At 39.2% G+C, this 27,729-nt stretch overlaps 1 protein-coding gene across 4 annotated transcripts; it reads right to left on the bottom strand.

The window, feature by feature from the left end:
- Nucleotides 1–228: 228 nt before the first annotated feature.
- On the bottom strand, nt 229–23,630 carry RNASET2 (ribonuclease T2). Of its 4 annotated transcripts, none has more exons than XM_038133121.1 (10): nt 23,327–23,630; nt 18,688–18,792; nt 16,711–16,777; nt 11,670–11,725; nt 10,589–10,646; nt 9,690–9,760; nt 7,295–7,408; nt 5,067–5,112; nt 4,778–4,852; nt 229–2,692 (listed from the first exon to the last, which is right to left on the bottom strand). In XM_038133121.1, exons 2-10 carry the CDS (start codon nt 18,774–18,776, stop codon nt 2,501–2,503), a joined length of 768 nt encoding a protein of 255 aa, XP_037989049.1. In that variant the 5' UTR covers nt 18,777–18,792; nt 23,327–23,630; the 3' UTR covers nt 229–2,500. The 4 variants fall into 4 exon arrangements, with proteins under 4 accessions (XP_037989049.1, XP_037989045.1, XP_037989047.1 ...); XM_038133117.1 differs by lacking the exon at nt 23,327–23,630 and adding an exon at nt 23,158–23,234; XM_038133119.1 differs by lacking the exon at nt 23,327–23,630 and adding an exon at nt 22,889–23,151.
- Between the last annotated feature and the right edge of the window lie 4,099 nt (nt 23,631–27,729).

Genomic DNA, 27,729 nt, shown 5'->3' with positions numbered 1-27,729 from the left:
GGCCATGAAGAGAGAGAGAAAAAAACAAGAGAGAGAAAAGAACCTGCCCATGGCGCAGGAAGAGGGGCTGTCCTTGGAAAAGGGACACACATCCACACTCTAACCTACATGCCAAGGGATGCTTAAACATTTTGCATGAGAGAGCACAAAGACTAAGGATATAAACAAGCTAAGTCCCTTTGTGGAGTTGAGTAGTGTTTTAAACCACTGAGACTGCACACACATCTCTGCTGGAATTTAGTTAATTTATTCAATGATGCAGAAAATAATACAGGACCCATCATCCCCAGGCTGTGCTGAATTTTCAAGGTTGACAGAATTCATACTGCACAAGGAAGAGAGTGATGATTTTCAGAACTGAAGTGAATTTTATGGCTCCCAATATACCTTTGTTTACTTCTTTTATTTAAACTGCCTTAATCCAACTCTTGAAACAATACACATTCTGATGGAAAGCAACTGACAAAGCTCACAACTGGCTGTGAGCCATTGCTAGAAAGAACACAAAGGGCTGGACATGGTCTTTGGTCTGAAGCGGTGATAACATTCATTCATCTGCTCTCTTGGCTGCCCAGATACAGACCTTAAAGCATCCCTTAAATATATCACTTAAAACTTCATAATGTTTTGGCACATCTCTCTATAAAAATCAGTAGGTAGCTTTAAAAAGAAATTTGTATCTTCCCAGAAGTTAAGCAGATGAGTTTGCCAAAACCCAAGCATGAGTAATTATATACACAGTGTTTTATTGCTACTACTCAGAAGTAAAAAAAAAATTATTATTTAATCTGTAATAGAAAGTACAGGGGTGCGGTTTTTTTAAGGCAAACACCATACTTCAGGTATGTCCCTTTAAATGGGACTTCAGAGTATGTGAGGTTGTTTAGCCAAGCTTTTACTTTTTCTCAGTCAATTTTTACTCAGTTGCTGGCATGTTGTCTCCCTCACTCATTTTGGATTATGTTATTTTCTCCTCAAAGCTTTAAGATTTATCAGCTCCTTCACATTTCTTGCATTTGAAAATGAGGCTGAAAAATGCATGGAATCCATACTATCTACTCAGCTGCAGAGTTTGGTCATTTGTTACTCATGTGTGTATCTGCTGACTCCTTTTGGCAAGAGTCAGCTTTACCCTTGACTGACAAACAGGACTGAGGGATTAAAGCAATTGCAGAAACACAGGCAAACCCAACAATCACTTGTTTGACAGACCATAATAATTTCTTGGCTGTTAAAATAAATATCTGAGTTTCAAGAAAGGCCAAAGAAACTGATAGCATTCTGGAATGGAAAGGTAACAGAGCATTAGGTGGTAGAGAAATAGGGACAGTCAAAAATGAGAGTAAATGGTTTCTAACCCCCTTGAAATAACAAATTTGTTTCTAATACTGCATTTCATGTTTTCACAGTAACATTATTCTAAGAAACAGATGGTTCCTTGAGCCATAACTGTCTTTATTTGAGACACATAGAACAACACAGCACTTTAGGGAAGATGTCATCAAAATTTGGTTCCCTGTAGGAACATCCACCTTCATGGCATGTTAGTCATCATTATGGGGTAGAGATGCACTATTGCCAATATCTGTACTTTTTACTGAAAATCCTAAAAACACAATACAACAATCCTGTAGTATTTTTTGTTTCATCGTGGAACAAAGTGATAATGTGACAATCTTGTTTTTGTATACAAGTGCATTACTACTCACAAGTAGTAATGCTGAATGCTCAAACACAACTAAAAATTAATAACAACATATCTCTATATTGTTGTTATTATGCCTAACATTCTCCTGTACTAACATGTAAGTTCTAGCACTGATTGTTTTCCAAGACTGTACAGAGTTACTGACATGAAAATAATCAAAGAACAGGTAAAGCTACAAATACAGCTTCCCTGAGATCTTTAAGGTAGAAAAGCCCAAACCTGGAGAACATTATTACTTCACTGAGAAGTTATGTAAAAGTTGTCTTTAGTCCACTGTGATCCCTCAGTGAGGAAAGGTTCAACACTTTAGAGGATATGATCTCTGTTCTGCACTTCTGGAGAGCAATTATGGAAGGCAGTGGCTATTATATCTGGGAATGGACCTCCAGACAGGTCTCAAGAGTTCTTTCTGTTTACAGTATTTCCCTCTCAAGAACCTGTCATGTCATCTCAGAGAGACAATCATCCTATCAATACAAAGAATTAAGTTCCCTGACTCACTGGAAAAAACCAAAAAGCAGCTGAAGTGGCAGACAACTGCATGTCAAACTGAGAAGTCACAGTTCTCTTTTGAACATTGATTCAAACCATAAGGAAGACAAAAATCCAGACCATGCTGTAGATCAGATGCTGATCTCACAATGTGGACCACTCTTCTTTAATAGCAAAAGAACTCTGTTTTCCAGCAGAAATCTTCACTGTAGGCCTGTGATATGGACAGGGGCTTGTAATATTACATGAGTTTGGGTTTCGTTTGTTGCTGTTGAAAAAATTTTTCCAACTCTTGTGGCTTCATTTGTGATCTTGGACCTCTGAAGGATAATAGGTTGGGAGAGTATCATTGCAGACCGACAGCTCTGAAGTTCCAAGCTTCAAGTGAGCCTGCATTGGGTTGGATCCACCCTCCAGCACCGTGCAGTTTACCAGTTGCAGTTCTTTGGTGAAGCAGAATTCAATCTGGCCAATTGTTTGTGCTTTTTCACCCTAGAAACATGAAGGGTAAGATCAGCATCATGGGAAGGAGAAAATAAATCAATTATTCAGCTACATTGCCCTATCTATAAATACAGTAGTGATTATTTGTGCATTTACCAGATGAAAAATGCAAAGAAAAGTACAAGAGGTATCCACTCTAAACAGCTTCTAATACATGCTGTTACTCAGTACCAATCTGGGACTTGTCTAACTAGTAAGCCTCATTATGAAATGCTGTGACACATTATCCTGGCCTTTACTCATCTTCACAATGATGAGCTCTGGCTGAACTCTGTGAATATTGAAGGGCACATGTGGCCAGAAAGACACTTTTCACCAACTCTTCATAGCAGGACAGGAATTGAGGCAAATAAAGTTCTCCATACATGAGAAGAGAAACTAAATTTTATAATAGCTTTTCCACAAAAGACTACAGAAACAAGCTGACAGAACGAGCAGAAGTGTCATTTTTGGACTACTGAACAGGCCAGGGAGAAAAATGCTGACTATGAATAAAGCAGGCAGGCATGGAGGCCTTTCATGTGGCAAAAAGATGACAGGAAAATCCCCCCCAATGCTCAGGTCTAACAAAATGTGGAAAAAAAAGGTTTTGAAGCAATTAAGCAGGACAAAAAGATACTTTTATTATGTATGTAACTGAGGTGAGGGTTTGTTTTTTTTCTTTGTTTTGAATTTGTCTTGTAGGGGGGTTTGTTTATTTTGGGGTTTTTTTTTAAGAAATGTAAGAACAGAGAGTGTCTAATCCATTTCAAACATTGAAGTACCTCCATCATGCACTTCAGGCATGGACAAGTCTAGAACTCTGTAAAAGGCCTATCTTCAAATAACTGAGATGTACTTTTTCATTTCTATTTCCTAATGCCTTCAGCTGTTAAGTACAGGAGACCCAAGCTGTACATTACTTTCATGCAATTGGAACAGTATCCCAAGTGTACTAAAAGCAATGGCAGAACTACAGTGAACAGAGCTAGAAGCTGGGGTGTGTTTTAGATCTGTATGTCTTTCATGTCAAAAGGTGGGGGAGTATACAACCCACATTCAACTAAAATTCCTTTGTTCCTTAAAGTAACTTATAAACACACGTCAAAAATATTGTAACCTATAGATTTTTTTCGTGTTAAAAAACATATGAGTAGAAAAACCTCAGAGCATTACTAAAGCAAGAGTTGACAACACACTCCAATAGCAACAGTATCTTAGCAGGTTTTCATAAATTGTTTCCTGCGTATGGGCAGTAACTCTGCCAAGAGTTCTGTAGTAAATCACCTTGAACAAACTGAGATAACAAAGAACCACTTATAAGAGTGAAAGCTAACCTTGTGGGTTTTGTTTCTTGCTCTGTTTTTCTATAAGAGCAGAGTAACCTAGCTGAAGAAAAGGAAAGAAAGAGCTCTACAACCTACACATGTAATTGTTCAGAACACTATTTTGTTCCTTCAAAGGCACTTTTGGTTCAGATATGGTGACCTATACTTTACAGAACACTGTCTCTGTGTAGCACCTTCTCTACTGCATCATGATGCACAGCACAATTAGTGGCAAGGAAAAATAAAAAGACATGGAAATTTGAGACACGATTGGTTCAAAAGGAAAGACTACAGTGACCTCTTTAGGTATGGGCTCTCTGGAACAATATCAGAGACAAGCTTCTGAATTGCTTTATTTCAGAAGGATTCTGACATTAGCACCCTCACCAAGGCTGACATTCATTGCCTCCATTCAGCTCACTCTTGTTAGTTTTAGTAATCTGCCATGCAGCAACTACACTTTAGCAGGCATGGTGGAAAGTGCCCAGCTACAGCAACACCTCCGGCAGGGTGGTTACAGCATTCATGCAAGAGATGCAGGTTTAAATCTTTTAAGACAAAGAGACCTTTAAAACCATACTCCAACAATCAAACAACACCCATATGCAAACAGCTGTATACATGAAGAACACCTAGACCTAAGTTTCACCATACCAAAGATTTTTTCCCTCTATTTTTCCTATATTTTTGATAGCAAGTGCTCCTTAAAAAACTAGGGTTTTTTTTTATTTTTTTTTCCATTTTTGGAAGTTAGGGGAGTTTTTACCTCTTCTGGAGGAAGGCATTGGATCTTTGGTGTTACACCATAAAATCTTGTAAGAGCTTCCTTTATAGCAGGCATCTGAAAAATTAAAAAGCTTATAGAGATTAATAGGTCACAAGCACATCTTCCAACAGCTCCTACTCTGGCTAAGCTCTCAAAAACTTTTATAAAAAGCACAACCTTAAAGAACTATAGTATTTCAAAAGATAATTTGCTCTACAGAAATTAGTTGACTCCTACTGAAAAAAAAGTCTATGCACATGATTTTGTTTTATTAAAGACTTCCTCTTACCTTGTAATATGAACTGCTTGGCTTTATCCCAGCTTTCAAGAGACAACTGAAACAAAGATAAAACATTTTTCCATGTTTCCTGTATGCAAACATACCTTCATAATCATTAGGTAAAACAGATCTTAAGAACCTGACAAGCATTACGGTGATGGGAACAAGGACAACTTGTCTTTCATTCTTTGCCAGCCTAGGAAAGGCTGGTTTCTGAAAGGACACTTCCCATCCAACTTGGCAGTGTCAGGAAGAACCCTTTCCCACACCTTAACCTGAGGAACTAGGACAGTTCAGTCTTCAGACACAGCTAGGAGAAAGGGAGTTTCAGAGTGGTCTGTTCAGTGCCAGGTAGGGCATGCAGTTTAACTGCTTCCTTTCCCCTGCCTTGAGTCATTCCCCTGTGCTCCTGCCACTGTGGAGGGCATAGGGGCAGACTTGTGAGGGTGGTCCAGGCACCCTCATACTCAAACACAGGACGGGCTTCCTATGGTGGTAGACACACAGCACACTGGGAGAGGGATACAGCACGTCAATCAGAATCAATGTTACTGTCAGGGCAGAAACTGTTCCTAATAAATAAGTTTTTGAAGAGGAAAAGCTGGTCACATGCAAAATGAGGTAGTGTTCAAGAACCTGTGCTCAATCCCTTCCTTTAGGCTCAGTCCTGATAGGAGTTCACATTTCCAAGCTGACAAGACTCAGGACCTAACACATGATGAGTCTGTGAGTCCCTACAGCTTCTTCTGTAAGAAGTGGGAATGGTCAGTATGTTGCAGAATTTAATCCATAAATGCTGATAATGCTCAACCCTTCCCTTCCAAGGTCAGTTTTGGCACAAGGAAGATTTTATCCACCTGACTAAAGGACAAGCTGTTTTTCACTGTCATTTTACACTGGATATAAGGAGGCCAATAAAATAGATGATGTTCTATTAATTGTTACAGAAGGCTGCATGATGTCCTCTTTTTAATAATTTGATTTGTGGAAACAAGTTTTTTTAACACGGGCATTTTTTGTCTTTCAAGTAGAAATGATATGCAATAAGAACATTTTCAGTATTTTTTCTCTTCAGTAAAGATAAAATTAATTACACTCATTTTCACAATAGATAATAAGCAGTGAGCAATTACTTTCAACATGCTTCAGTCTCTATTCTATTGCAGTGCTGATACAGAGTCACATCATCGGTCTCTGTGCCATCTGTAAATGTTTTAGTCACACCATCGCAGCTACTTAGGCAATTGACTTAGACATCGTTAATTTTAACATTACATATGACATGCTCAAACACTGAAAACCCTCTCAGAAAAATCTGCTATAGTTTTAAAAGACATCTTCAAAACCAAGGTGGGAAGGAAGAAAGATTTATTTTCTTTGTGCATATGCAAAATAAATGAGACTTTGTCTAGAAGACTGGACAGGATACCAGCAGAGCATAAACAGGAAGAGCTGATTTGGGGTTTCTTTGGGGCTGTTTTATGGAGTTTTTTTAAAGGTATATTTCTCTGTACAAAACTATTTCCTCTGTCAGATACTGTCTTCTCATGGTCCACAAATCCAAGTCAAACATCCTCTCACCCACACCAAGCCAGAACACATGCAGGATTTGGACAAGCCACAACAGTCTCCTCAAGACTAAATCTGGAATGGCCAGGGCTTTGGAACAATAAGGAGAAATCAGCCCCTAGGACGAAGCAAGAGTGCCACATTGGGGCTGTCACAAAGAGCAGTAGAGAACTGCCTCCAGCAACTGAACCCTTCACAACCTCCTCTCCTGCAGTTGCCTCTCAGCCTTTTCACAGGATGAAAAGGATGTCCTGCATGGTTTTGCCTGCAGCTTGTCCCTTCCCCCGAGCAGAGCATTGTCTTAAAAACAAGTGTTTGGGGCTCAGCATGACTCAGAAGTCTGGGGGGTTTGTCACTTGATTTAGAACTTTACAGGTACCGTATACTTTTGGTATCAAGATACAGCCTGTAAAGCTGCTCAAAAATTTACTGGTTCATGCTGTCTAGAAGGATGTTGCTAAGAATGATGCTGGCTTATCTGACTGAAGTGACCAGAGACTGCTCCTCAGGGTAACAACTCTTCTTCTGAACTTCAGTACTAAAAATAATTTACACCAATTCTCATTTCCTCTCTGCCATCAGACTTTTAGACTTTCATTAGAGGCTAGATCTGAAAGCTTTAGGAACTGTTTGAAATAAAAGCCAGATCATTGAGTTCATTTACGTACCCATTGAGATCAACATGCTGGTAGAGTTCTATGGCTTTACCAAAGTATTTTTTCTGAGAATTAAGGACCTCAAGTGTAGCTGCACAAGTGCCATGTTTGTCCCACTCATGTTTCCTATAGGAGAAAAGCAAAATGCAAATTTTAGAACACATTATTTGCAGATATATGTGTTGTACAAGCTAGCCATTGTACTTAAATCAAGTGGAGTAGGATACTGCATTCAAATTGATCACACATGTAAAAAGTAAATCCAAACAAGATCACTCCCACCACTTCAATTACAGTAACATCTACATATTCAAGAAATAAATACATGTAATGCTCTTATGATTCAATGCCCTGTGTACTTACACAAAGATGTCTGGAGGTCAGAATGCACAGCATTTGTCTAGAAAATTACTATCTCTAACCTTTTTGCAAGTTTTAGTAGAACCTTTTGTGTTAAATGCACTTTCAAAGTACTAAATGTACTAAAGTTTTTTCTGAACTCAAAGGATTAAGCCTTATTTTGGGTAAAACAGTGAAATTGCACAAGCTGCTAAGATTTTAGCATCCACTTCTATGCTGGCCAGTGGCAGAATTTTCATAGGTCTCCTCTCAAGTCTGGCTTCTAATCCACTATCCATTCTCCTAAGAGCAAGGAACAGAGGGCAAAAGAAATTCTTGCAGTGTACAGCAGACAAACTCAGAGGACAAAAATTGGGAAAAAGACAAAAATGTTTTCATCAATTCTAAAGTCCATTGAAAGACTAAGCAGTATCATCTTTAGTGACACTGCCTGTGGATTTTTTTTTTAAATTCTTTTCAAATTTTCACAATCCACTTGTACTATATAGGTATCAGTTCAGCAGATGTACACAAAGATTATCTAATCACAAACTCCTGCCATTATCACAGCGTCCTGTGACCTTATGATGCCTTAAGTACATCATCAAAAAGCAGAGAAGGACAACTACTATTCACTTAAAAGCCTACCTTGGAATTGTGGATTCATACTAAAAACTTCAGATTTTTCTTAAGGATTTAACACACCCTAAAAGAAATTACGTTTGGATCTAGAGAGATAGTGTACTACTTCTGAACAGAAAATTAATACAGCAACTGTGGTGTCAGGAGATTTGAGGGAGGGGAGAAGACACTTGATTTTCACTGTATCTTCCCAAATTTAGCCTTGTAGAGAGTTCTCGTCTTGGCTGTAACATTCAACACAACTGCAGGTCAAATGAATTGTTTATTGCCTGGAAGAATCCAGTTTCCATGGGCAGATTTCCCCATAAGGGATTTTAAATTACTAATGAGAAAAGACACCAGAGTTTTAAAGTAAAGAGAAGCTCTTTTAGAGGTAAACTTAGCAAGAAATATAGTCAGGTTGGATCAGAAGCAGATAATGGTCAGATCCAAAGGGCTACTAAAACAGCAGCAAGCTAGAGGCAAGGCTTTGCAAGGATGACAATTTTAGTTCAGGGAGTGTATACATGCATGTCTGTAAAACTAATGGTGATGTACCTGTCTTTTGAAGGCTTTCAGTAGTACTTATATTTTAAGTGTCCTGCTCTTTCTATAAAGAAGGCAAAAACAGAGGGCCAAAGACCTGCTGGCATTCAAGAAGCCTTTTACTGCTACCAAGGAACTGCTATTGGAGTGGTTTGGGGCAGTCTGCACTGACAGTGCCTGTGAACCATCATCTGCAGCAAACCAAGAATGCACCAGGCCCAAGTGTATTAATCAGTCCTGTGAGCTTCCAGAATGGACAGAGAATTTAGTCTCCACAAAATATTTACCAAGACTTTAAGATTATATCCTTCACAATGTCACACTATGTTGCAGCACAGCCATTTCAAAGGGAAAAAAAAAAGATATTGACCACAGCTACAGGTGTTCATCAAGGCCTCCATCCTTCTGCACCTCTTGCACCTATGAGCTTGGTGGTGGCACAGAGCTGCTGGCAATAACTTCACTGAACAGAGAAGTGGCTACCATGACACAGTGCATTCTATTTCTCTATTTTCTCTTCTATGAGGAAGTCCAAAAGGAAAGCTTTCTCAAGACCAGCAGCAGAGTGAAACTAGCTAGGGAAAGAGAAGTGGAAGCTGCTCTTGCAGATACCTGTGATATCCCAGCAGTGCTACTGCTACTCAGATTTAATGTGTCAACAGCAGCTGTTTCTCCTCCCTGGGGATGAAGAGAGGAAACATTCTCTCGCTGAGTTTCATTTCTCTAAAACTTCTGCTAAAGCCCTCTCTTCAACAGCTGTAAGAGAACAGATCTATACTATAAATGAAAACACTGCTTCAGGGACCGCCTGGACACTTCCTCTCATGCACCTGAAGAACTACTTAGACCGATTTTTATAAAATAATATCCAAAATGCTTTTCAGGGCTTTTTTGTACTCACCAGAACTGGGTGCGATTTAGAGATGAATGAAGCACATCAGGCCAGTAGTGTCTCATGTCTGACAAAAGATCCTGAAAATACCACAATTAACAAATGCACCTACAGCATTGAAAAGCTATTTCTTATACAATCTACATATATTGATACATTTTTTACAACTGAAGCCTCATCTTTCAGTGTCCATGACTGAAACATTTGAAGAAAAACAAAAGATCTTTTTCCCTCATATTCTGAAAATGCTATTGTTGGAGGTAACAGGTACACCTACCTAAATATCTGAACATACTACTACTGACACACTGCCTCAAAGTAAGACTGTCCTTCAACTGTCCCTGCAGAAGTTGTTCCATCATGCAGTGTTTCACATTTGTCAGGCTCAAGTCTCTTATTCTTGTCTATAACACATAAATGAATTTTGTTGAATTAAATACACTGGGGGTTTTTTAAGTACAAAAAGAACAAAAAAGGACTAATGGCCTAGGAGAAAACACATAGAAAACAGTACTCTGAGCTCTTACTTTCTTTATTCTGATTTTGCAGTAGAAAATGTGAAGGGAGAACACCGACTGAGTGAATCTTTTTCTTTTCACAGGTGCTTTTTGTCACTGCAGATCCATCATCTATGTGGTAGTGGACCTTTAGATTTTATTAAGGAGGATGTGGCTGAATGAGCCAAACTGCATGTTCACAAAATTGAGCAGGTACAGATGCTAATGATCACAAGGACAGCAACTTCAAATAGTACCAGAAGCACTAAAAGAATTTCTGGAGTCTTTAAAAAAACCATACCCCTCAGTAAACATTAAGAGTGATATGATGAACTGCAGATTTTGCATATAGGATGTGCAAAAGTAATTGCACTTAGCTCTGCCTGGTATGTCTATTTTTGTTTTAAATACCTTGATCTCAGTGACATTGAAATGCCATGTTCTGTTACAGTCTTCAGCTCTATCAGGCCTAGGGAAGCAAAATAAAATTGAAAAAAGATGTCTCCTAACTCACTACTGGTAACATATCATTATCCTGAATTTTAAGTATGCAGGATTATAGCTGGAGATCTTACTTAAAAATGCAAGTAAACCATAAGAACCTACAGGGTTCAGAAGTAAAACCTTCAAGACATTAACTGTGGCCAAAAGATTTCTCATGAAGATTCAAAAGACAGCCAAAAGATTTTGTTGTGATTTCTTTGTTTGGCCCTTTGGTCCCTTTCATTCTATAAAAAAAATCATTTGAGTGTGCCAGTGACTTGGAAGGGTCTTGCACATGATGTCACTGGTGTCACTACTGACAGTGACCTCCTAAACTGCTGCCCCATCTGATGTGTCTGCAAGTATCACCAAGACACTCTCATGGAATCAATCCATAATGATGTTCACTTTTCCAGGAGGCATAGCTTAAACTCTTGTACCGATTTTAACCTGTATTTGTCCAGAAAATTTTTGAACTGCTGCCATTGGCATCAATTCCAGTGAGTTGATTCCTTTGAAGTCAATTAGTTTTTGTTATACTTATGCAAGTATATGTGTGGAGATAATATACTTAATATTTGTGTGGAGATAAGATACTTAAAGCCACAAGCAGTCATGAAACATTAACAAATTCTTTTTACTCAGAGAGACAAAAGAAAAGAAGGGAAACAATAGTTCCTTTTGTGTCTGAGACTATTTCTGATCTTATGAGGAGGTGTGTAAATAAAATGCTTATGTGGCCAGAGGATTTCAACAAGTCATGAGATACAGAAGTATATTTCAGTTTTATGTCAAACCATAAGGTTTTGTTTCAATCATAAGAACAGACAGATTAAGATCTCAAAAAAATAACTCAACAAAAACAAAAACAAAAAACCCTCACAAAAAACCCAACAAAAACCCCCCAAACAAACAAACCTCCACCCAACAAAACCAAATCACTAAACATCCTGGTACAAAATTTGATTTTTCCTTTCCAGGCGGAAATAAAAACACTCTATGATCATACCACAATCCATGGATTGTCCAGTACTTTGGTGGGTCATGACAATCATTAGCATTCATCTGTAGGAAACAAAAACACAGAGTATTTGCTGCATGTATACAGGAGTAAAGGTTTAAAGGCAAAAGTAAAACCTCATTCAGTGATGGCCCGAGGTTCTACTGTGGCATGCCAACTTTTCCTTGCCAAACCTGGAACTGGTGAACTCCAGTTACTTGAAGCTGTCATGGATTATGCTACTTAGGGACCCATTGGCACTAGAATTTTGAAGCAGATCCGTGAATTCTGACCTGACAGCATGAAGAGAAGACAAAAGGACAGGTTCTGAGGAAACAGAAAGTAGCCTGATCCATGCTGAATGAACAGACCTTTATCTGCATTTACAGTACTCCACGTGGCAGCTCTGTATTCTTCTCATTACTACATCTTTTCAAGGACTGCAGAGCCATTAATGTAAAAACATGCAAAATAAACTATAATATTGGACAAGCACAAAACCCTCTTTAAGCATTCAGGACTAGTTTTATCATTGTATTGAAAGTGAAAAATATGAAGAAGAGATTAAATATATTGCTTATTCTAAGTAAAACAGATTTATGCTTTTATGATTTTGACTTGAGGGATAAGGGAATGGAGGACAAGGAAAGAAAATGAAAGACTAAAGAAAATAGAGCCTCCAATAAAAAATGTTGTTAATACAGGAGAAATAGCCTACACTTAAATTACTGTTTAGAGCAGGGACATATGCCTGAAAAGAACAAACTAAAAAAAGTCCATGTCACACATCACACAACACCATTACTGTATTTTCCCTGATGATTCTTCTTAGGAATTACAGCTCTTTCAAATAAACACTTTTTGCCATTAACTAACAACCTCCCCAGACGTTCTTTTCCCATAATAACAGCTTTCCTTTTTGGCTGTGCAGTCTGTCATAATTATACCACAATGCCTTTTATGTGATGCCAGAGCAAGAGCAGAGTATAGAGAGGAGCAGAGACAGGCCTGTAATCTCACTAATTGCCTTCCACATGCCACACGCCAGTGGCAGCAAATATGCAACCTCTGCAAGACTTTCTCGTTCTGTGTCCATGGCCTTCCTCTCCTCTCTTGCCACTAACAATACAACCAATTACACCCAGCAAAAGCTTTTTTTCCTGTAAGGAATATTTTGAACAAACACACATTGAAAATGCCCAAACAATATTGCTCTGTCATGACACAAGCTCTGTGGACCTGGAGGGGTTTGGCTATCTAGCCCAAAGTACAGCAAATTAATAGTCAACAGCTTACTCAACTGAGGTGGCAACGAAAGCAGTCCAATTGTGCTCCTTACTCAGTCTTTAACTGCAGTTCTCAGACATGCTAATGGAACACCCAGAGCATTTCAGATTTGAAATCATGGCACTAAACTTCCTAGCAGTTTCCTTTATCTGTTTCATCAGACTCTTGGTGTTACCCTGTGCCCGGGCAGAACTGGGAGGTCAATGCAACCTACAACACATTAGTTCACACTCTGCATGCCTTGGCCAGCTTCATTCAATCTCCTTTTTCATTCTAGTCTTAGTATCTTTCCAATGTTCATTTAAAATCAATATCATAAAAAATGCTTATGCTGGTCTGCAAAGCTGGGTACCCCTGCTTGCTGGTGCAAAACCACTTCTTGTCAGCCTTCCTGTTTGCCACAGACTGATTGCTGGAAGATTAATTAAATCTCTAGAGATTGACTGACTGGAACCAGAGGTACAAATATTAATTTTCAAGTAGCTGGACCCCAGAAAGCTCTATATACCTAGATGCATTTGAAAAAGAAGCACTGTTTTCTCCTGTTTTAAAGCAATCTGATAATCAAACCAATCCAAATGAACCATACATGACCTATAAAACTGAGCAAAGGGCTGGTGAGGCTGTAGAGCACCCACCATGCTGAGAGGGAACACTACAGCAGAGGGATTAGCCTATTTGTAACAGCAAGTCATTACACAAACAGCATGTGCCAGAAGCACTGAAGCTTTTATCATCTCTGAAATGTCAAACAGCAAAATACCATTGGTGTGTCCCAGAAGTGTCACCTGTTGAGCTGCCCAAGTTACAAATCCCTTGGTACAGCAGCTGGTAAATGTGAAAGTAGTGCTACTGGATCACAAACAGATACATCAAATTGAAATAAAAAATCAGCCTCTGGGAAGTAAAATATTTACTCCTGTTCTCCCTGCCAACCACCTTCCTTCAGTAGGCCATCTCTTTAATTAAGATAAATTGTAAGTTATTTTGTAATGAAACATGGCAACTGCAAAGAAAAATTCTTGCTTTTCAAACTGTGGAGAGAGTTCAGCTCTTCAACTTCTTCCCCTCAAACAGTGTGCAATTACTCCCATCGCTCCTTTAGTCACTTGAATTCTTTCTGTATTATGTGACTACTTCTATTTTTACCAAAAAAGAAGAAAAACTAGTATTTCTGTTCTTCATTTAAGCCTCTGCTATAAAATTACTGCCAAAGTCTGAACTTAGGAAAATTTTTTATCTCATATTGAAAAATAAAAATTAAAAAAAACCCCATCTGTTGCTTAACACAACATTCAAACTTGAATTCAGGCTGTTCTTTTCATTATTCTATTGTCCTTTTTTTTGATTCTTTCCTTTAACGAGCACATATGTGAAGTAAAAGGCAGATGACAGCAGGTACCATTTTTTTATTGTCCTTCCCATTCCTTACAGAAAAGGAATTGAATAACTTACAGACTTGCACTGGATTTTCTACATTTCACACACACACAAAAAAACCTACCCACACAGAAAATTTTTATCTTTTTGCAATCTCCAGGATGCAAAAGCTGAAATAATAGTTCTCTTTTTAAGTTCTGGAATAAAAAGTTCTCACAACTCCATAATAAGGGAGTAGGAAAGTCCCTCTTCTAGCCCTTGAGTTGCTCTTAAATCACACTCATTTGTTACTGAAACATGTGGCATGAATTAGCCACAGGCACAATTTTTCAAGGGAACATGAATTTCATAGTCACTTGAGGTCTGTGGATCTAGCCTAGGTACCTTTGCATAAGACATAGTCACCTCAGGTCAATTATATGCTACTGGAATTTCTAATCACATTATAAGGAAGAAAATCTCTCTTCCTCCTTCACCCTTTTCACTGTAGTAGTCAGTAATTAGGTCCTGGGGTTATCACTGCTGCCCATGATATCACTTTATTTTAATTGGTTAGCTTAGAAGATATGATAACAAAACACTTTTCAATTCAATTGTGCCCATCACACTCAGTATTAAAAAGCATCAGCTGAACAGTTACTTTTTAAAGCCCAGGAAGAGCTGGAAGAGATGTTTTCTCAAATTTCTGGCATGTGCCCTCTAAATTTTAAAGGCCTTTTGGGCCTTCAAAAGCCTAAAAAACTTTTCAAGCACAGATCTCCAAAACAGGTAGGAGTTAAGATGAAGCCGATCCACATACCTTAAGAACACAATGAGTATGAAAGAGTCTATAATAAGATTCCTTTATACAGGAGACATAAACTAAGAAGTACTTTCAGAAAAAAAAAGTATCTCACAGGTTTTTGCCATAAATGATATAATGACTTTTACTGTTTCTTTCACAGCTTTTTCCTTTCAGCATCATGGCAAGAGTTTTAAACTGAATAATAACACTAAAAATATTTACACCCTGAAAAACACCTGTTATCATATATAAATACACCAAACACACAGAAGAATCTACCTACTTAAAAATACTTAAATTAATTCCTGAATTTAGGAATTCCTCTTATGGCAAACAAGAAAGCTGTTATAGGAGTACAGTTGAGATCTAGCTTCTTCATATGACTTGATGGAAAACTAGGGAAAAAAAAGTCACTATGATTTTAATATCCCTTTTTCTGCACATCTTTGAATATGTCTATCACCTCTTACTACAGAATATCATAAGAAATCAACAAAGTGCAAGGATGCCTACATTTTCTAATGCTCAATATCTTCAATAATTCACTACAACTTCACTAGAAGATTATGTGAATTATTTGTCAATTTATCAAGTGCACTACCCTGGAATTCAGAGGAGCAACCAGCATAAATACACAGTGGGAAAATTGGTTGGTAGGGGTTGGTTTAATTTCAGGTTGTTTCATTTTTCTTTTTTCTTTCAGCACACTGGATTGTGCTAGGCACTACAAACTCTTCAACAACATCTCTGCTTCAAGTCAGTAACAGTGATGTTTAATCAACAGAAAATCACACAAAAGGCATCAAATCTTTCCTTATTTCTACACAAAAACAGGCAAACAAAAAACAGAACAGTGGTCTCAGTCTCTGGTCTCATACACATCTGAGTTTGTTATTGATATTACCCTCCACATTAATTTGGCTGAACCTGAAGCTACTGTATTATCCACAAGGTTCTTCTGCCTTGTGTCAGTAAATCTGATCATATTTTTTACTTAACTGTATGGGAAGAGACCTTTGAGTACTTCCAGTATAGGAAAATATGGTAGTAGATACTTATTAGCATCAGTACCCCTCTTAACTGTGCTTTGACAGATACATGTTGGAAGGTTGGGTTCACACCCCTCAAATACAGCAAAAAATGCAGAAATAGTCAGAGACACCTGCCACAACACCTTTATAGCTCTCTTTCTTGACTGAATCAGTATTTGATGACATCACAGAAATACTGGAGCCATAATTACAAAGCTAAAAACCTTATTGTGCAGCAGATAGTTCAAATACCAAACTGTCATCAGCCAATACAGAGTCTGATGAAAGCCTAGGACTAGGTTTATAACTAATAAAATGTCACAAATTCTGTAACAGGCTTAGTGTACAGTACACTCTACACTGACAACTCTGTAACTCACCACAATCTTTCCTGTTATGGCTGCTCTGCATTGCAGAGGAGGTAGTAAAAGTTGCATTAAGATCAGGAAAAGCCTTTTAAAGGCATAACCAAGATTAAATACTTAATGGGCTTTATTCAATCTGTTTTCACACATTTATTATCCAATGCTACCTGTTTTAGGATAAAAGAGAAACACAAAAATCTCACCTTACATACAGTCACTGGCCAATGATGAGCAAAATACAGCTTTTTCCAGGCATGAGGGTGGATGTCACTGGAGAGAGACAGACAAATTTATTTTTCTTCAAGTATTTTAAAAAGAGGAACACCTTCAGGCACACACTCCAAACTAACAATTCAGAGAGAAACAACATATAAGGAAACATGTTAATATCCCCACTGTTTAACAAATCCCCCTTCTGGCACTCTATCTCCATATGCTTTCCATTTCTTAAGTATGCAGAGGAGAAAAAAAACCCTCAAAACTTTGTTCAAGAAGTGTTGGAAGTCTGTGTCACATCATTTCTATAAAGGCCTTTTTCAACAGTTTGGAGCAGACCTATTCTGGTTAAGCAGATGTAAATAAATAATCTGTTTCATCAGACACTACAGCAGATATATTTAGTTATTAAGGAACCAGACAAAAAAATTAAATAGAACAGCAAACGGCAAAAAATAAACAGAACTGTAAATTATTTAAACTGACAACTTTACGTGCAGAACTGTCAAAATAAATTGTTATTCTCTGGAAGCTAACTTGTCAGTCATTAGTTCTTGCTAGAGGATATATTACCAAAGAAAAAGGAAAAAAAAAAGAATAAAAGACAAGCTAATTCTTCTCAATCTGAGGACAGCCTAGGGATGCTTCCATGTTATATTACACCTCAGTTTTTTCCTCTAGTTTTTCTACTTTGCAATGGCCACATTTTCTCTTAAGCATTCACATGTGTCCATGGTTTTCTATATAATTTAGAAGAATAGTTCTGGAACTTACCAGGCATAGCCACAATGAAAACTATTAACACTTTTATAGGGGTCTTTACTGTTGCTGTAGAAACCTGAGTAGAGGAATTACCTTATATTGCAGAGCAATTTATTTCCTTGGTTTTAAAAAGTCCTTACTTAGAAATGATCTTTCATTAGACTTTTCACTAGATCTTTCATCTGTATTTGAAATAGCAGCTGAACTTCTGCAATGTCAGTCATGCTGAAGAGTTCTCCTATGATACACTTTCTGCCTAAGGATGGGTCGGAAAACTGTACTTATTAAACAGAGCAAGTTAAGCTCAGAATCCAAGGAAAGCCATTTTCAATACCTATGCAGCTTCAGAGATATTCCCCCCTTCTCTGGACCTGAGTTGTCATGCTCTGTGCAGCTCAGGAATGTGCCTCTAGAGATGACTCTGCCAAGATGGCCAAGCCAGAGCCTAAATCCTGGGGATTGAAGAAACATCAGCACAGTGTCTACGCTAGCCACCAAATGCAATGTAGGCACTGGAAAATTCAGCACAGAACTGAGCACCCCTAACCATTCTCTTGCCAAAGCACTAAAAGGAAGTAGAAAAGTTTATTTCCTCATATAACAATAGGAATTTCAGCTTTGACCACAGAAGGGTGTGACTTGGGGTGTAGCTTCTCCCACGGCCCATCAGTATTGAAGCTCAGATTTTGCCAAGGGGCAACAACCATCAAAAGATGGTGCAGCAATCTGATACAGCCTCAACTGGGATGTCATATGAAAAATAATTTTGTCATATAACTTTGTCAGAACTGAGAAAACAGCAAGGAAAAGAAAAGATAAATAAAAAAGTAAACAATGCAACAGTTAGTGCAGTTCACGCCACAGGGATGACTTTTTCGCTGTGAGTGTCAAAATAATTTTCAGTTTTTGTCATTACCACATCACAACTCTAAATGATGTATTTATAGCAAGATGAGAAAAGTTTCAAGTGCAACAAATAGAATTTAAGCTTCCCCTCTTTATTCATGCTGACACGGCTAAAGGTTTCCTCAGGCATGGTCCTTGCTTCTTCTGTTAATGTAGATGCCTTACTATAAATCACCTAAGAGTAGAATAACACATCAAAAATAGTACATAATAACAAATTTACATTAGAAGTTAAACCATTCTGATCTGCACTTAAGAGTGAGTTGTCAGATGTTTCATTTAAAAGCACAACTTACCTTTGAGAAAAAGTATCTGTAGTACACCAACAACATAGCGCCATGAAAAACCAACACAAAATCCAATAGTGCAGCTTTGCAGGTTTCATTTTGTTATCCAAATAGCTGTAAAAAGGTGTTGAAAGAAGAAATCTGTTATCTATGCAACAAATGGATATGCACAAATGTTAAAACACAGAAGAAACCTACTATGTCAGAAATAGCAGGTAATGGTAACTCTACATTAGATTTACAACCATGGGTAAATGGGGATGTCTTTCAGGGCTGTGCCTGATTCCCCAGCTTGTATGGGAATTTTCATAAACTAATACCATCAAGGGTGAGACCACCGTTTCCTTTTTTATCTTTACTTGCACACGGTTGCCACAGAGCCACCTTCCAATTAACAGAAACATATAAATCTTCTACAGAGCTATACTTTCTGTAATTGAAGACTCGCGGTCAGCTCCAATGCCCAGAGTGATTCATTAAAGAAACTTTAAACTTAATATTGAATATTCATGTTGGATTGGTCAAGGCCAATATTAGAAACTCACAGGAAGCCAATGATGATGTACAAAGCAGAAATTCTGTCTAAATGCCAGTTGACTACTAAACTAATATTTTTTTAAAATGCTGCTAAAACCACATGAAGTTTCTGTTCTTCTTATAAACCTGAGATAGCCTCTATGGAACTATGCACAATTTGCCTAAAACTTCATGGACCTTAGAAGTCAGGGGATAAAAAAACAAACCAACCTTCACAAACAGAAGGACTTCTACTTGACACAGGTCAAAAATCCCAACTGTCTCCCAGATATGCCAGCCATTTCACAGCATTTCAAATGCTACCTTCTAGAAAGGGATGTACGTGCACATATTTACATGCAAGTTATTAAAGCCTCACCAAAACTCCTTCCCAACCTTCTCAAAATGACAACCCTACACCACAAGACACTGCGTGTAACCTAGGTGACCTTTCAAAAATCTCTCACTACACGAGTCGTTTTCTTTTTTTCTATGGAGATTATTTTAATTCATTCTTACCACAGTCAAGTAAAGCCTGTTTTGACACCAGTGAAGACATGGCTGATTCAGTCATTACACTGAGAAAACTCAGCATAATTCATATTCACAGCTCATTATAGAGAAGAATCCATTTTCCCACAGTTGTTATGTGGCTCTGGACCCAGCCTGCAGAACCCCACAGTTCTGCAAACACCATGTCAGAGCTGAAGTACAAAGGAGGGAGCTTCCCTGCTTGCAAAATGTGTGAGGATTTCAAAACTCGTGAGGGGCTTGGGCAACAACTGTAACCATTAACCAGCTAAATTTATCACAAGGTCTTGCTAAATTTTGAGGAAGCTAACATCTTTAAGATATTCTTCTATTTCATACATAAATGCCTCTCTAATTTGTAATAGACAAATTATCAAGGTACTTGGCCTAAGAGAAGATATAATCAGATAAATATTAGTTGCCAACTGTTATCTTCCTGATCTACTTTCTTAAAAACACCAGAAGGAATTTCACTCACCAGGTAAAATATGAAAAAAATAATAATAATTTTGAGAAGATAATTTGGAGAGTGCTACTTGTATGGAAAAGCAAACAATAATGCAGAACTAATCTTCAGCAAAAGCTAGCCAAAGAAAGACATATATGCTGTATTAAAGAACTTAATATAGTCATACAGTGTATAAAAAAAGTCATAAATAAGTAAGTGCTGGACAGCCAATTTCCCCAAGAGTTCTGCACCTTAAGTGATCTTCAGTCTCATCATTTGAACAACAGGAATTAATGATGTGAGATTCTGCCTTATAGACCTGCTTAATGGTTTCATCTTCTATTATTTTGAACTGAAAACCAACCAAGCAAGACTATTTTTCCGCATGAAAAACTATAAAGACAAAACATTGGGAGATGTAAGAAGTGTAAGGTTCATGTAAAATTCTGCCCTACCTACAAAAAGCAGGAAGTAGCACTTAAAAGACAGTAACATCACACATCACCAAAAAAAAGCTGCACTCTACAAAGATGTGGAAGAAATATCTTAAGGAAGTGGATTATGAAAGAAAAATAACCCAGCAAGCATTATAGCACTTCTTTTGATATAAGTTGGTAGGCAGAAAGAAGCTTTTTTTTCCAGTGACTAAGCAGCAAAAAAAGCATAAAGGTAATTGTCTCCTTTCTCAGTGGACTCTTATATTTGACCAAGTAACTACCAGGAACAGAGGGGGCTTAAAAAAATGCTGCTACCAGAGCAGGAGAAGGTGCTGATTTATTCTACATATTGTTCTGAACCCCGAAACCAGAACACAGGGCAACAAAGCAGGTTTGAAAGTACCCAATCTGTAACTTCCACTGTTTTCCACTGATAAATACATAAACTCTAAGGATTTAGCTCAGAAGACAACCTTGGAGGTACCACAACACTACCAAGACAGACTGAGTGATTCATTCAAGCTGACCTTATATTTGTCTGTGTCAGTGATGATGGCAGGTGAAAAGTGCATCAATCTTAAAGGCGTCTGAATGATGTGCATTTGAGGAAATACACACATCCAAATGAAAACTGCATTAACAACCAAGATGCATAGAGCACATACATTTTTAATAAAAATGGCTTCTGTTTACTAAAAATTACACTACATTACTAATTTCACAAATACAATAAAGAACAGATTTAACAAATCTTACACCAACTTTTCTCTAGAAAGAAACAGGGATTTTGTATTATGAAAGTTAGTTGCAAAAAAAAAGTCAAGATGTTCCAAAATATTTTGTAACATAGAAAACTTAAAACTTCCAAACGAAACCTGCACACATACTTGACACTAGGCTATCAACTCTTTTTTATTATGGATAAAATTCCAAAGGGCAAGAACAGCTTTGGGATTACTCTCGATGTACTGTACCTAGAAAAGGAATGCAAAACACGTGTTTCTGGGTATGTTTCTGTGTGTGTTCCTGTGTGTTACTGACCCAGTCAGGGCAAAGTCACTTCACTAACAATATTAGCATTGTTCCATGCTGTTTTCAAAATTACCTGCCCAGGCTTATCAAACAGTAGAGAGAACTTGTAATAAGCACTGAGAAAATCCTCCTTTAACACATTTACTATAGTTTGAATTCTAATATACCATCTTGAGGGGAGTGAAGATGTAGCACATGCTTCTTTTGGACAACAGCAATTAGTCACCTCTTATTTTACTCTCTTATTTTCTTTCTGTTTGGCTTTTAACAATTAGCTTGACTAGCAAACCTCTCATTAATACAAAATCACTTGCTCTACAGTTTAGTTCAGCATATAAAATCAGAAGAGAAGATACTGCAGAAAAGCACTCAAGCATCAGCAGGAGATGGCCATGGTTATGACACAGCATGCACGCAGCTAAATGCTGCCAACAATGTCCAGAGATAAGATTTAGGACAGTTAGCCTGGTATCTAAAGCCACAAAAATGAACACCCAAGGCTTTGGTAGCATCCCTAACAAGCCGGCATGCACTGCATCTGCTACAACGAGTTAGACAAGCCAAGTCACAACACTGTGTGCCAGAAGCATTAACTTAATTTATAACAACGCTCTTAGCTCCGGCAAGTTTTACCTGCACTGTCCACTCCCAGCTAGCCATGCATCCCAAGCCCAAGTACTGGTCCGAGTAACTGCAAAAGGCTCTTCCAAGCCTTTCCAGAGGCAACACTCACGCCCACCGCCACGGCACGATTTCAGCAGCGCCCCTCTCACAGCGTTCAGTGCGCTGGGGGCTCTCGCCGCCGAGGCGGAGCGGTGCCGGGTGAGCCCGGAGGGAGCAGGGGCTGCGCTCAGCCCCGCCGGCCGCCTGGGGAAGCGCCGAGCACGGCGACACCTCTCCCTCCTCGCACGGCACCCACCACAGGGCTCTGCTCCAGCACCCAGGTCACTGCGACAGCAGAAAGCCCTAACTCCACATAAACAATCATTAGAGCGGCGTCGCACAAACTGTAAACAATGCAAATCTCCCCAAGTACCGGAAGCGGGAGGCCTCCAGGAGGCCAGACAGGAGGATGCCAAAGCCGATGTAAAGTGTAAAAAACCCCAAAAAACTATTAAGAGTTTTCCCGCCTCTGGGAAATGCTGCCACTTATTGGGCTGACTTTCGATTTGCTACGCATGGAATTTAAAGCATAAGAAGTGAAAGCAAAGACAATCTGAGTCCACGCCAGGCCTGCAAGTCCCACCTTTGAAGTTCGCGCAACTGAGGATCCCAGCGGCAGAGAGCACTCTCCCAGGCAGAAAAGCCTACCCACACACACCTCGGGCGGCCCGAACCGCAGCTCCCTCCTGCCCGGCTGCCACCGCGGGAGCGCAGCCCCACGGGGGGGCAGGGGGCAGGAACAGGGAGCCGAGAGAGGCCGGCGAAGGCACACTCTCAAATCCGACCTCCGCTGCCTCGCCTTCAGAGCTCACCACAGCTCAGCGCGCTGCGCGCACCCCCGGCCCGCGTTACCTGCCGCCCGCTGCCCCGGCGCTGCCCGCAGGAGCTGCCCCGCGCCCGCCCCTCTCCCCGGGCCCGCGCAGGCCCCGCCCCGGAGGGCGGCACGGGGCGGCACCGCCACTCGCCACGGCGGCTGCCCGCCGCCTGCCCGGGCGCTGGCGGCTGCTGGGGGCGCACATACCCGGTAGTAGCGGCTCCGCTGTATCCCCGTTGCCTCCCTAGCGCATCCCCGCGGCCGGCCGGGTCCCGCGGGAGCCAGGCATTGCGAGCGCGGGCAAGAAAGGAGCGGCAGGCTGCGGGGGAAGTAATTTATGTGGGTGGTTTAGTTCGTCCTGCTGTTTTGGTTGGTTCTTCTTTAGCACGTTCAAGGATTTAGTTAGGTTGGTTTCATACTGAGCATCTGCGCGGCGCGGAGGTCTTCGAGAGTGCGATGGGGACTCTGAGAAAGAGTCTAGTGACTGATGCAAGCCCAGGAGCTGACACAGGCGTCTGTGGCGTGCTTCTCCAAATAGAGAAGTTTGAAATGGTAATAACACGTGTTTGGAAGCAGTAGGAAGTTTCTGAGGAAGGAACCTCAAGGGATGAGTCAGAACTTGGTTCAGTATTTTCTCAGCGGTATGTTAAACTGTAAAACATATTCTGACCCTTCTTTCTCTGCTGATGCATGAGTCATAAATACAAAGTGTGGTTATTATATACTATTATGTAGTTTTGAACTACAGGGGGTACGTTACAACCACCCGACATTTATGTACTTAAGGAATATGTGGGCAGATCTGCTTCCACAAGCAAAACAACATTTGGTTTAAACAGATTAATTACAGTCTTTGTAACAACGTCATTGTTCAACGTCTCAGTTTTATTAACTGGTAAAAAAAAATTATGTTTTTGTATTTACATGGTATGAAGGAGGATGAGGCAAAACTAATCTCTTTGCCTACGTGTCTGTGGAAATTTGAAAATGTGCTGGATGCAGAGTGATCCATCTGTTGTTGTCTAGGAGGTATCAAAAGTTTTCAGAAATTTTCTCCAAGAGTTAAAAATAGTGAAGCTCTCCAGATCCTTGTAAGCAGTGCAGCTTGTCCTGCTGCTCAGGACACCAGGGCTCCATGTGGCACTGAAGTCTTTGTCACTGCCCATTAAATCAGAAGATAGGCACTCTGAGTTGTCCTCTCAGACTGATTTTATCTTTGCAGACTAGGGGTGAAAACACCGGCATGTACTGCACATACTCTCCAGCCTGCAGGGTCATGTGCTTCTGTGCTAATCTTGTTTGAGGTGCAGTGGAGATTTGCTCTCTGAGGGTGCCGCATTACCACTTTGCACATTGTGAAAACTAAGCTCAATGACGAGTTTCCAATTAGGGTGATTACCAAGAGAGATCCAAAGTTACTCAGAAATAGTGTAGGCCTTTAATATATTAGGACAAAGAAGCCACATTTTAATGTTACAATATCGTAAAATAGTGCATGTTAATGGATGCTGTTATTAAAAAGAATGTTTTTGTGAAATATGCAAAAATGGACAACGGACAGCTACTTTGGATAACTATCTCCTTAAGACTTGATATTTAATATTAATCTGTCTACTATGATCTCTTTTTTCTCTGTTGTGTTTTATCTCCTGATCACTGCCTATTAGCACTCATGATGCTATGAAAAAAATGAGGAAATGTCAGAATATTTGAAAAGTTTCTTTTAAATTTCATGAAAATTATTTTCTTCTCAAAAAATTCTGAACAAATGTGGTAGTGCCCTAGATTTCTATATGTTTCTATGCTGAAATGTGCGGCCTGAAAAAAACCCAACCCAAAATGAGTTGAAACGCTTCAAAAGAATACATTTTTCCAGCTTTCAGCAGTTTACATTAGGATTTAAGCATCAAGATAGAGACTTTCAAACTTTTTTCTTTGTAACACAATGTGTTGTTTTGCTTTGATTATTCCCATTGCACAAATAGAACAAACAAATACAGCTAGACTTTATTCCTAAAAGTGTGGTAAAGAAACATTTACAATACCCTGAGCAGATGTACACATTTTGGAATATATGTATATTCTCATGTCCTAATTTTAAGTCAATAAACTTAGTCCATGGATTATTTTGAAAGCTTAAATTTGATTTAAATTGTGTTAATACCCTGTAGGTATGTGTTTCTATGATTTCCACAGAGTTGACTTGGGAATTACATAAATTTAAAATGGAAACATTTCCTTCAAACATGAGACAGTTTGAGGCAGTGCATTGCAATAGGACACTGGACTGTGCTTTGCTGCCCTTAAGCTGAAGGATATTTAGTCAAATAATAGTCTGCTGTTTTGAAGAGCTCAAAAAACATTATCTGTAGAATGGACTCATATTCTACAGGTATTTCAAACCTGGAAGGTGCTGTTTATGAAATGCTAAATTAATCTTAAAAATTAATAACTATCACCTAAGTCTATTGAATTCTATTCCTCCACTCTGTCTTTCCTTTGTGAATTGTTTTATTATTGTCTTTCCATTTAGTTTAGAGATCTAGTGAACAAATGAAAATAACCGTAGTACCAGACATTATCTTTCTACAATTACTATTTGTTTCTGACGTGGTTTTGAAAAACTAAATGGAAAGAATTATTGTCTCAAGTACAGTGTTACGGCATTACTTTCCGTTATACTTTTGTACGGAAGTGAAAAACTACTAATGTTTCCGAACTTCAGGACTTCAAAATACAACACTCTATTCACTCTAGGCAGCTACAGGAGGGGAAGATATGAGGGACATGGCAGGGATACTGAAAAAAAAAAAAAGTTTGCTAAACTGAAAGCCATTAAAGGCATGAGATGCTGTCAAGTGCAGAGACATGGACCAAAGCTTGCCAAAATTGATCGTAATAGAAATCTTGCAAAAAGACAAGTACTTGAAAACACTCTGGAATGGAGATACAATCAAAGGAAATGCAATTTAAAAAAATTGGGAAATCTAGAGACTAAAAGAAAATGGATAGGGATTACATGAGGTGCAGTGCAAAGGACCAAAACATGCCAAAACTAACCTGAAAGATGTTGCAAAGCAGGGGAAAAAACAAAAGAGGAAGACAGGACTTGAGGGGAAGATATGAGTGACATGGCAGGAATACTGGGGAAAAAAAACAACTTCTCAAAATACAAAGCTATCAAAAGACATAACATGCAATGAAGAACAGGGACATGGACAAAAGCTTGCCAAAATACATCAACATGGAAATAAGGAAAGAGAAAAGTAGGATGTACAAACACTCTGGAAGAGAGATATGATGGAAAAAAATGCATTTGAAAGAAAAAAAGAAAAATGGGAAATTCAGTGTCTACAGGAAAATGGTCTGGGATTGCATGAGGTGCAGTGCAAAGGACCTAAAACATGCCGAAACAAAACTCACAGATGATGCAAAATCAAGGGAAATAATCAGGGATGAACAGAGAACATTTAGGGGGAGGGAAACGAAATATTGCAATTTTAATGGGGATCAATTGGGCAGGCTTTGGTCCATGTCCCTGCTCTTGACGACATGCCATGCCTTTTGATGGCTTTCACTTAGCGGAAGATTTTTTTTTAAACTCTATTATTTTTTTAAGTATCCATGCCATGTCCCTGATATCTTCCCGTCAATGTTGTGTCTTCCTCTTTGACTTTTTCCCCTGCTTTTACAACATCTGTGAGGTTACTTCTGGCATGTTTTCGTCCTTTGCACTGCATGTAATCCCTGTCCATTTCCTTGCAGTCATTAAATTTCACAATTTTTTTTAAATTGAATTTCATTTGAAATAAAATGATATTTCCTTTCGGGAAAGGAAAGAAAATCTTGCGCAACAGAAAAGAAAGACTTGCAAACACTTTGAAAAGGAGATATGATCCAATGAAATGCAATTTTTAAAAAAATTGTGAAATTTAGTGACTGCAAGGAAATGGACAGGGATTACATGCAGTGCAAAGGACGAAAACATGCCAGAAGTAACCTCACAGATGTTGTAAAAGTTGGCAAAAAAAATAAAGGAAGGGTGTAGGACTTCAGCAGTATCTGATATGTGTTCAGCAGGTGTAGGTTGGATGGACACCTGTCTTTACAGCCTGGCCAAGTCTTTAGAGCATCCTTGAATATTCGGTGGACGTGTTTTAAAACCAGCCTTCCCTGCTTCTCCTGGGGGCTGTATTTGCTCCCTTGGAGCCTTCCTAACTTACGAAATTATTTGTCATATATTGGACTCGTCTTCAAGAAAAATTATAAGCATGGGGAAAAAAAGGAACACGTAGGTCTGTAGAGAAAGCATTACAATTTACAAAGCTTTATTATTTTTGTTTGAAGGAGCAGCAACGAACTTCCTTGTTATTAAACGAGGGCTCTAGAAGCCCCTGTTGGTGCTGCTAAGTGTCAGGTGCCCTTGTGGGCAGCAGAGCAGGCGGTTGAGACGTTGCCGGGAGGCAGCTGCGGCCGTCGGAAGCTGCTGGAGCGGGCGTGGCCCTGGAACGGGGGCTGTTCACCCTCCAGCCCGGACACAGAGCAGCTGCTGCTGCCAGGTGTTGGAGCTGTCCAAGCGCTTCTTGAGCTTTGACGGTTCGGCGGTGTGA

This window comes from Motacilla alba, chromosome 3 (assembly GCF_015832195.1).
Source record: "Motacilla alba alba isolate MOTALB_02 chromosome 3, Motacilla_alba_V1.0_pri, whole genome shotgun sequence".
Lineage (NCBI taxonomy): Eukaryota > Metazoa > Chordata > Aves > Passeriformes > Motacillidae > Motacilla > Motacilla alba.
The sequence above is the reverse complement of the archived record's forward strand: the minus strand, read 5'-3'. Positions and strand labels throughout refer to the sequence as shown.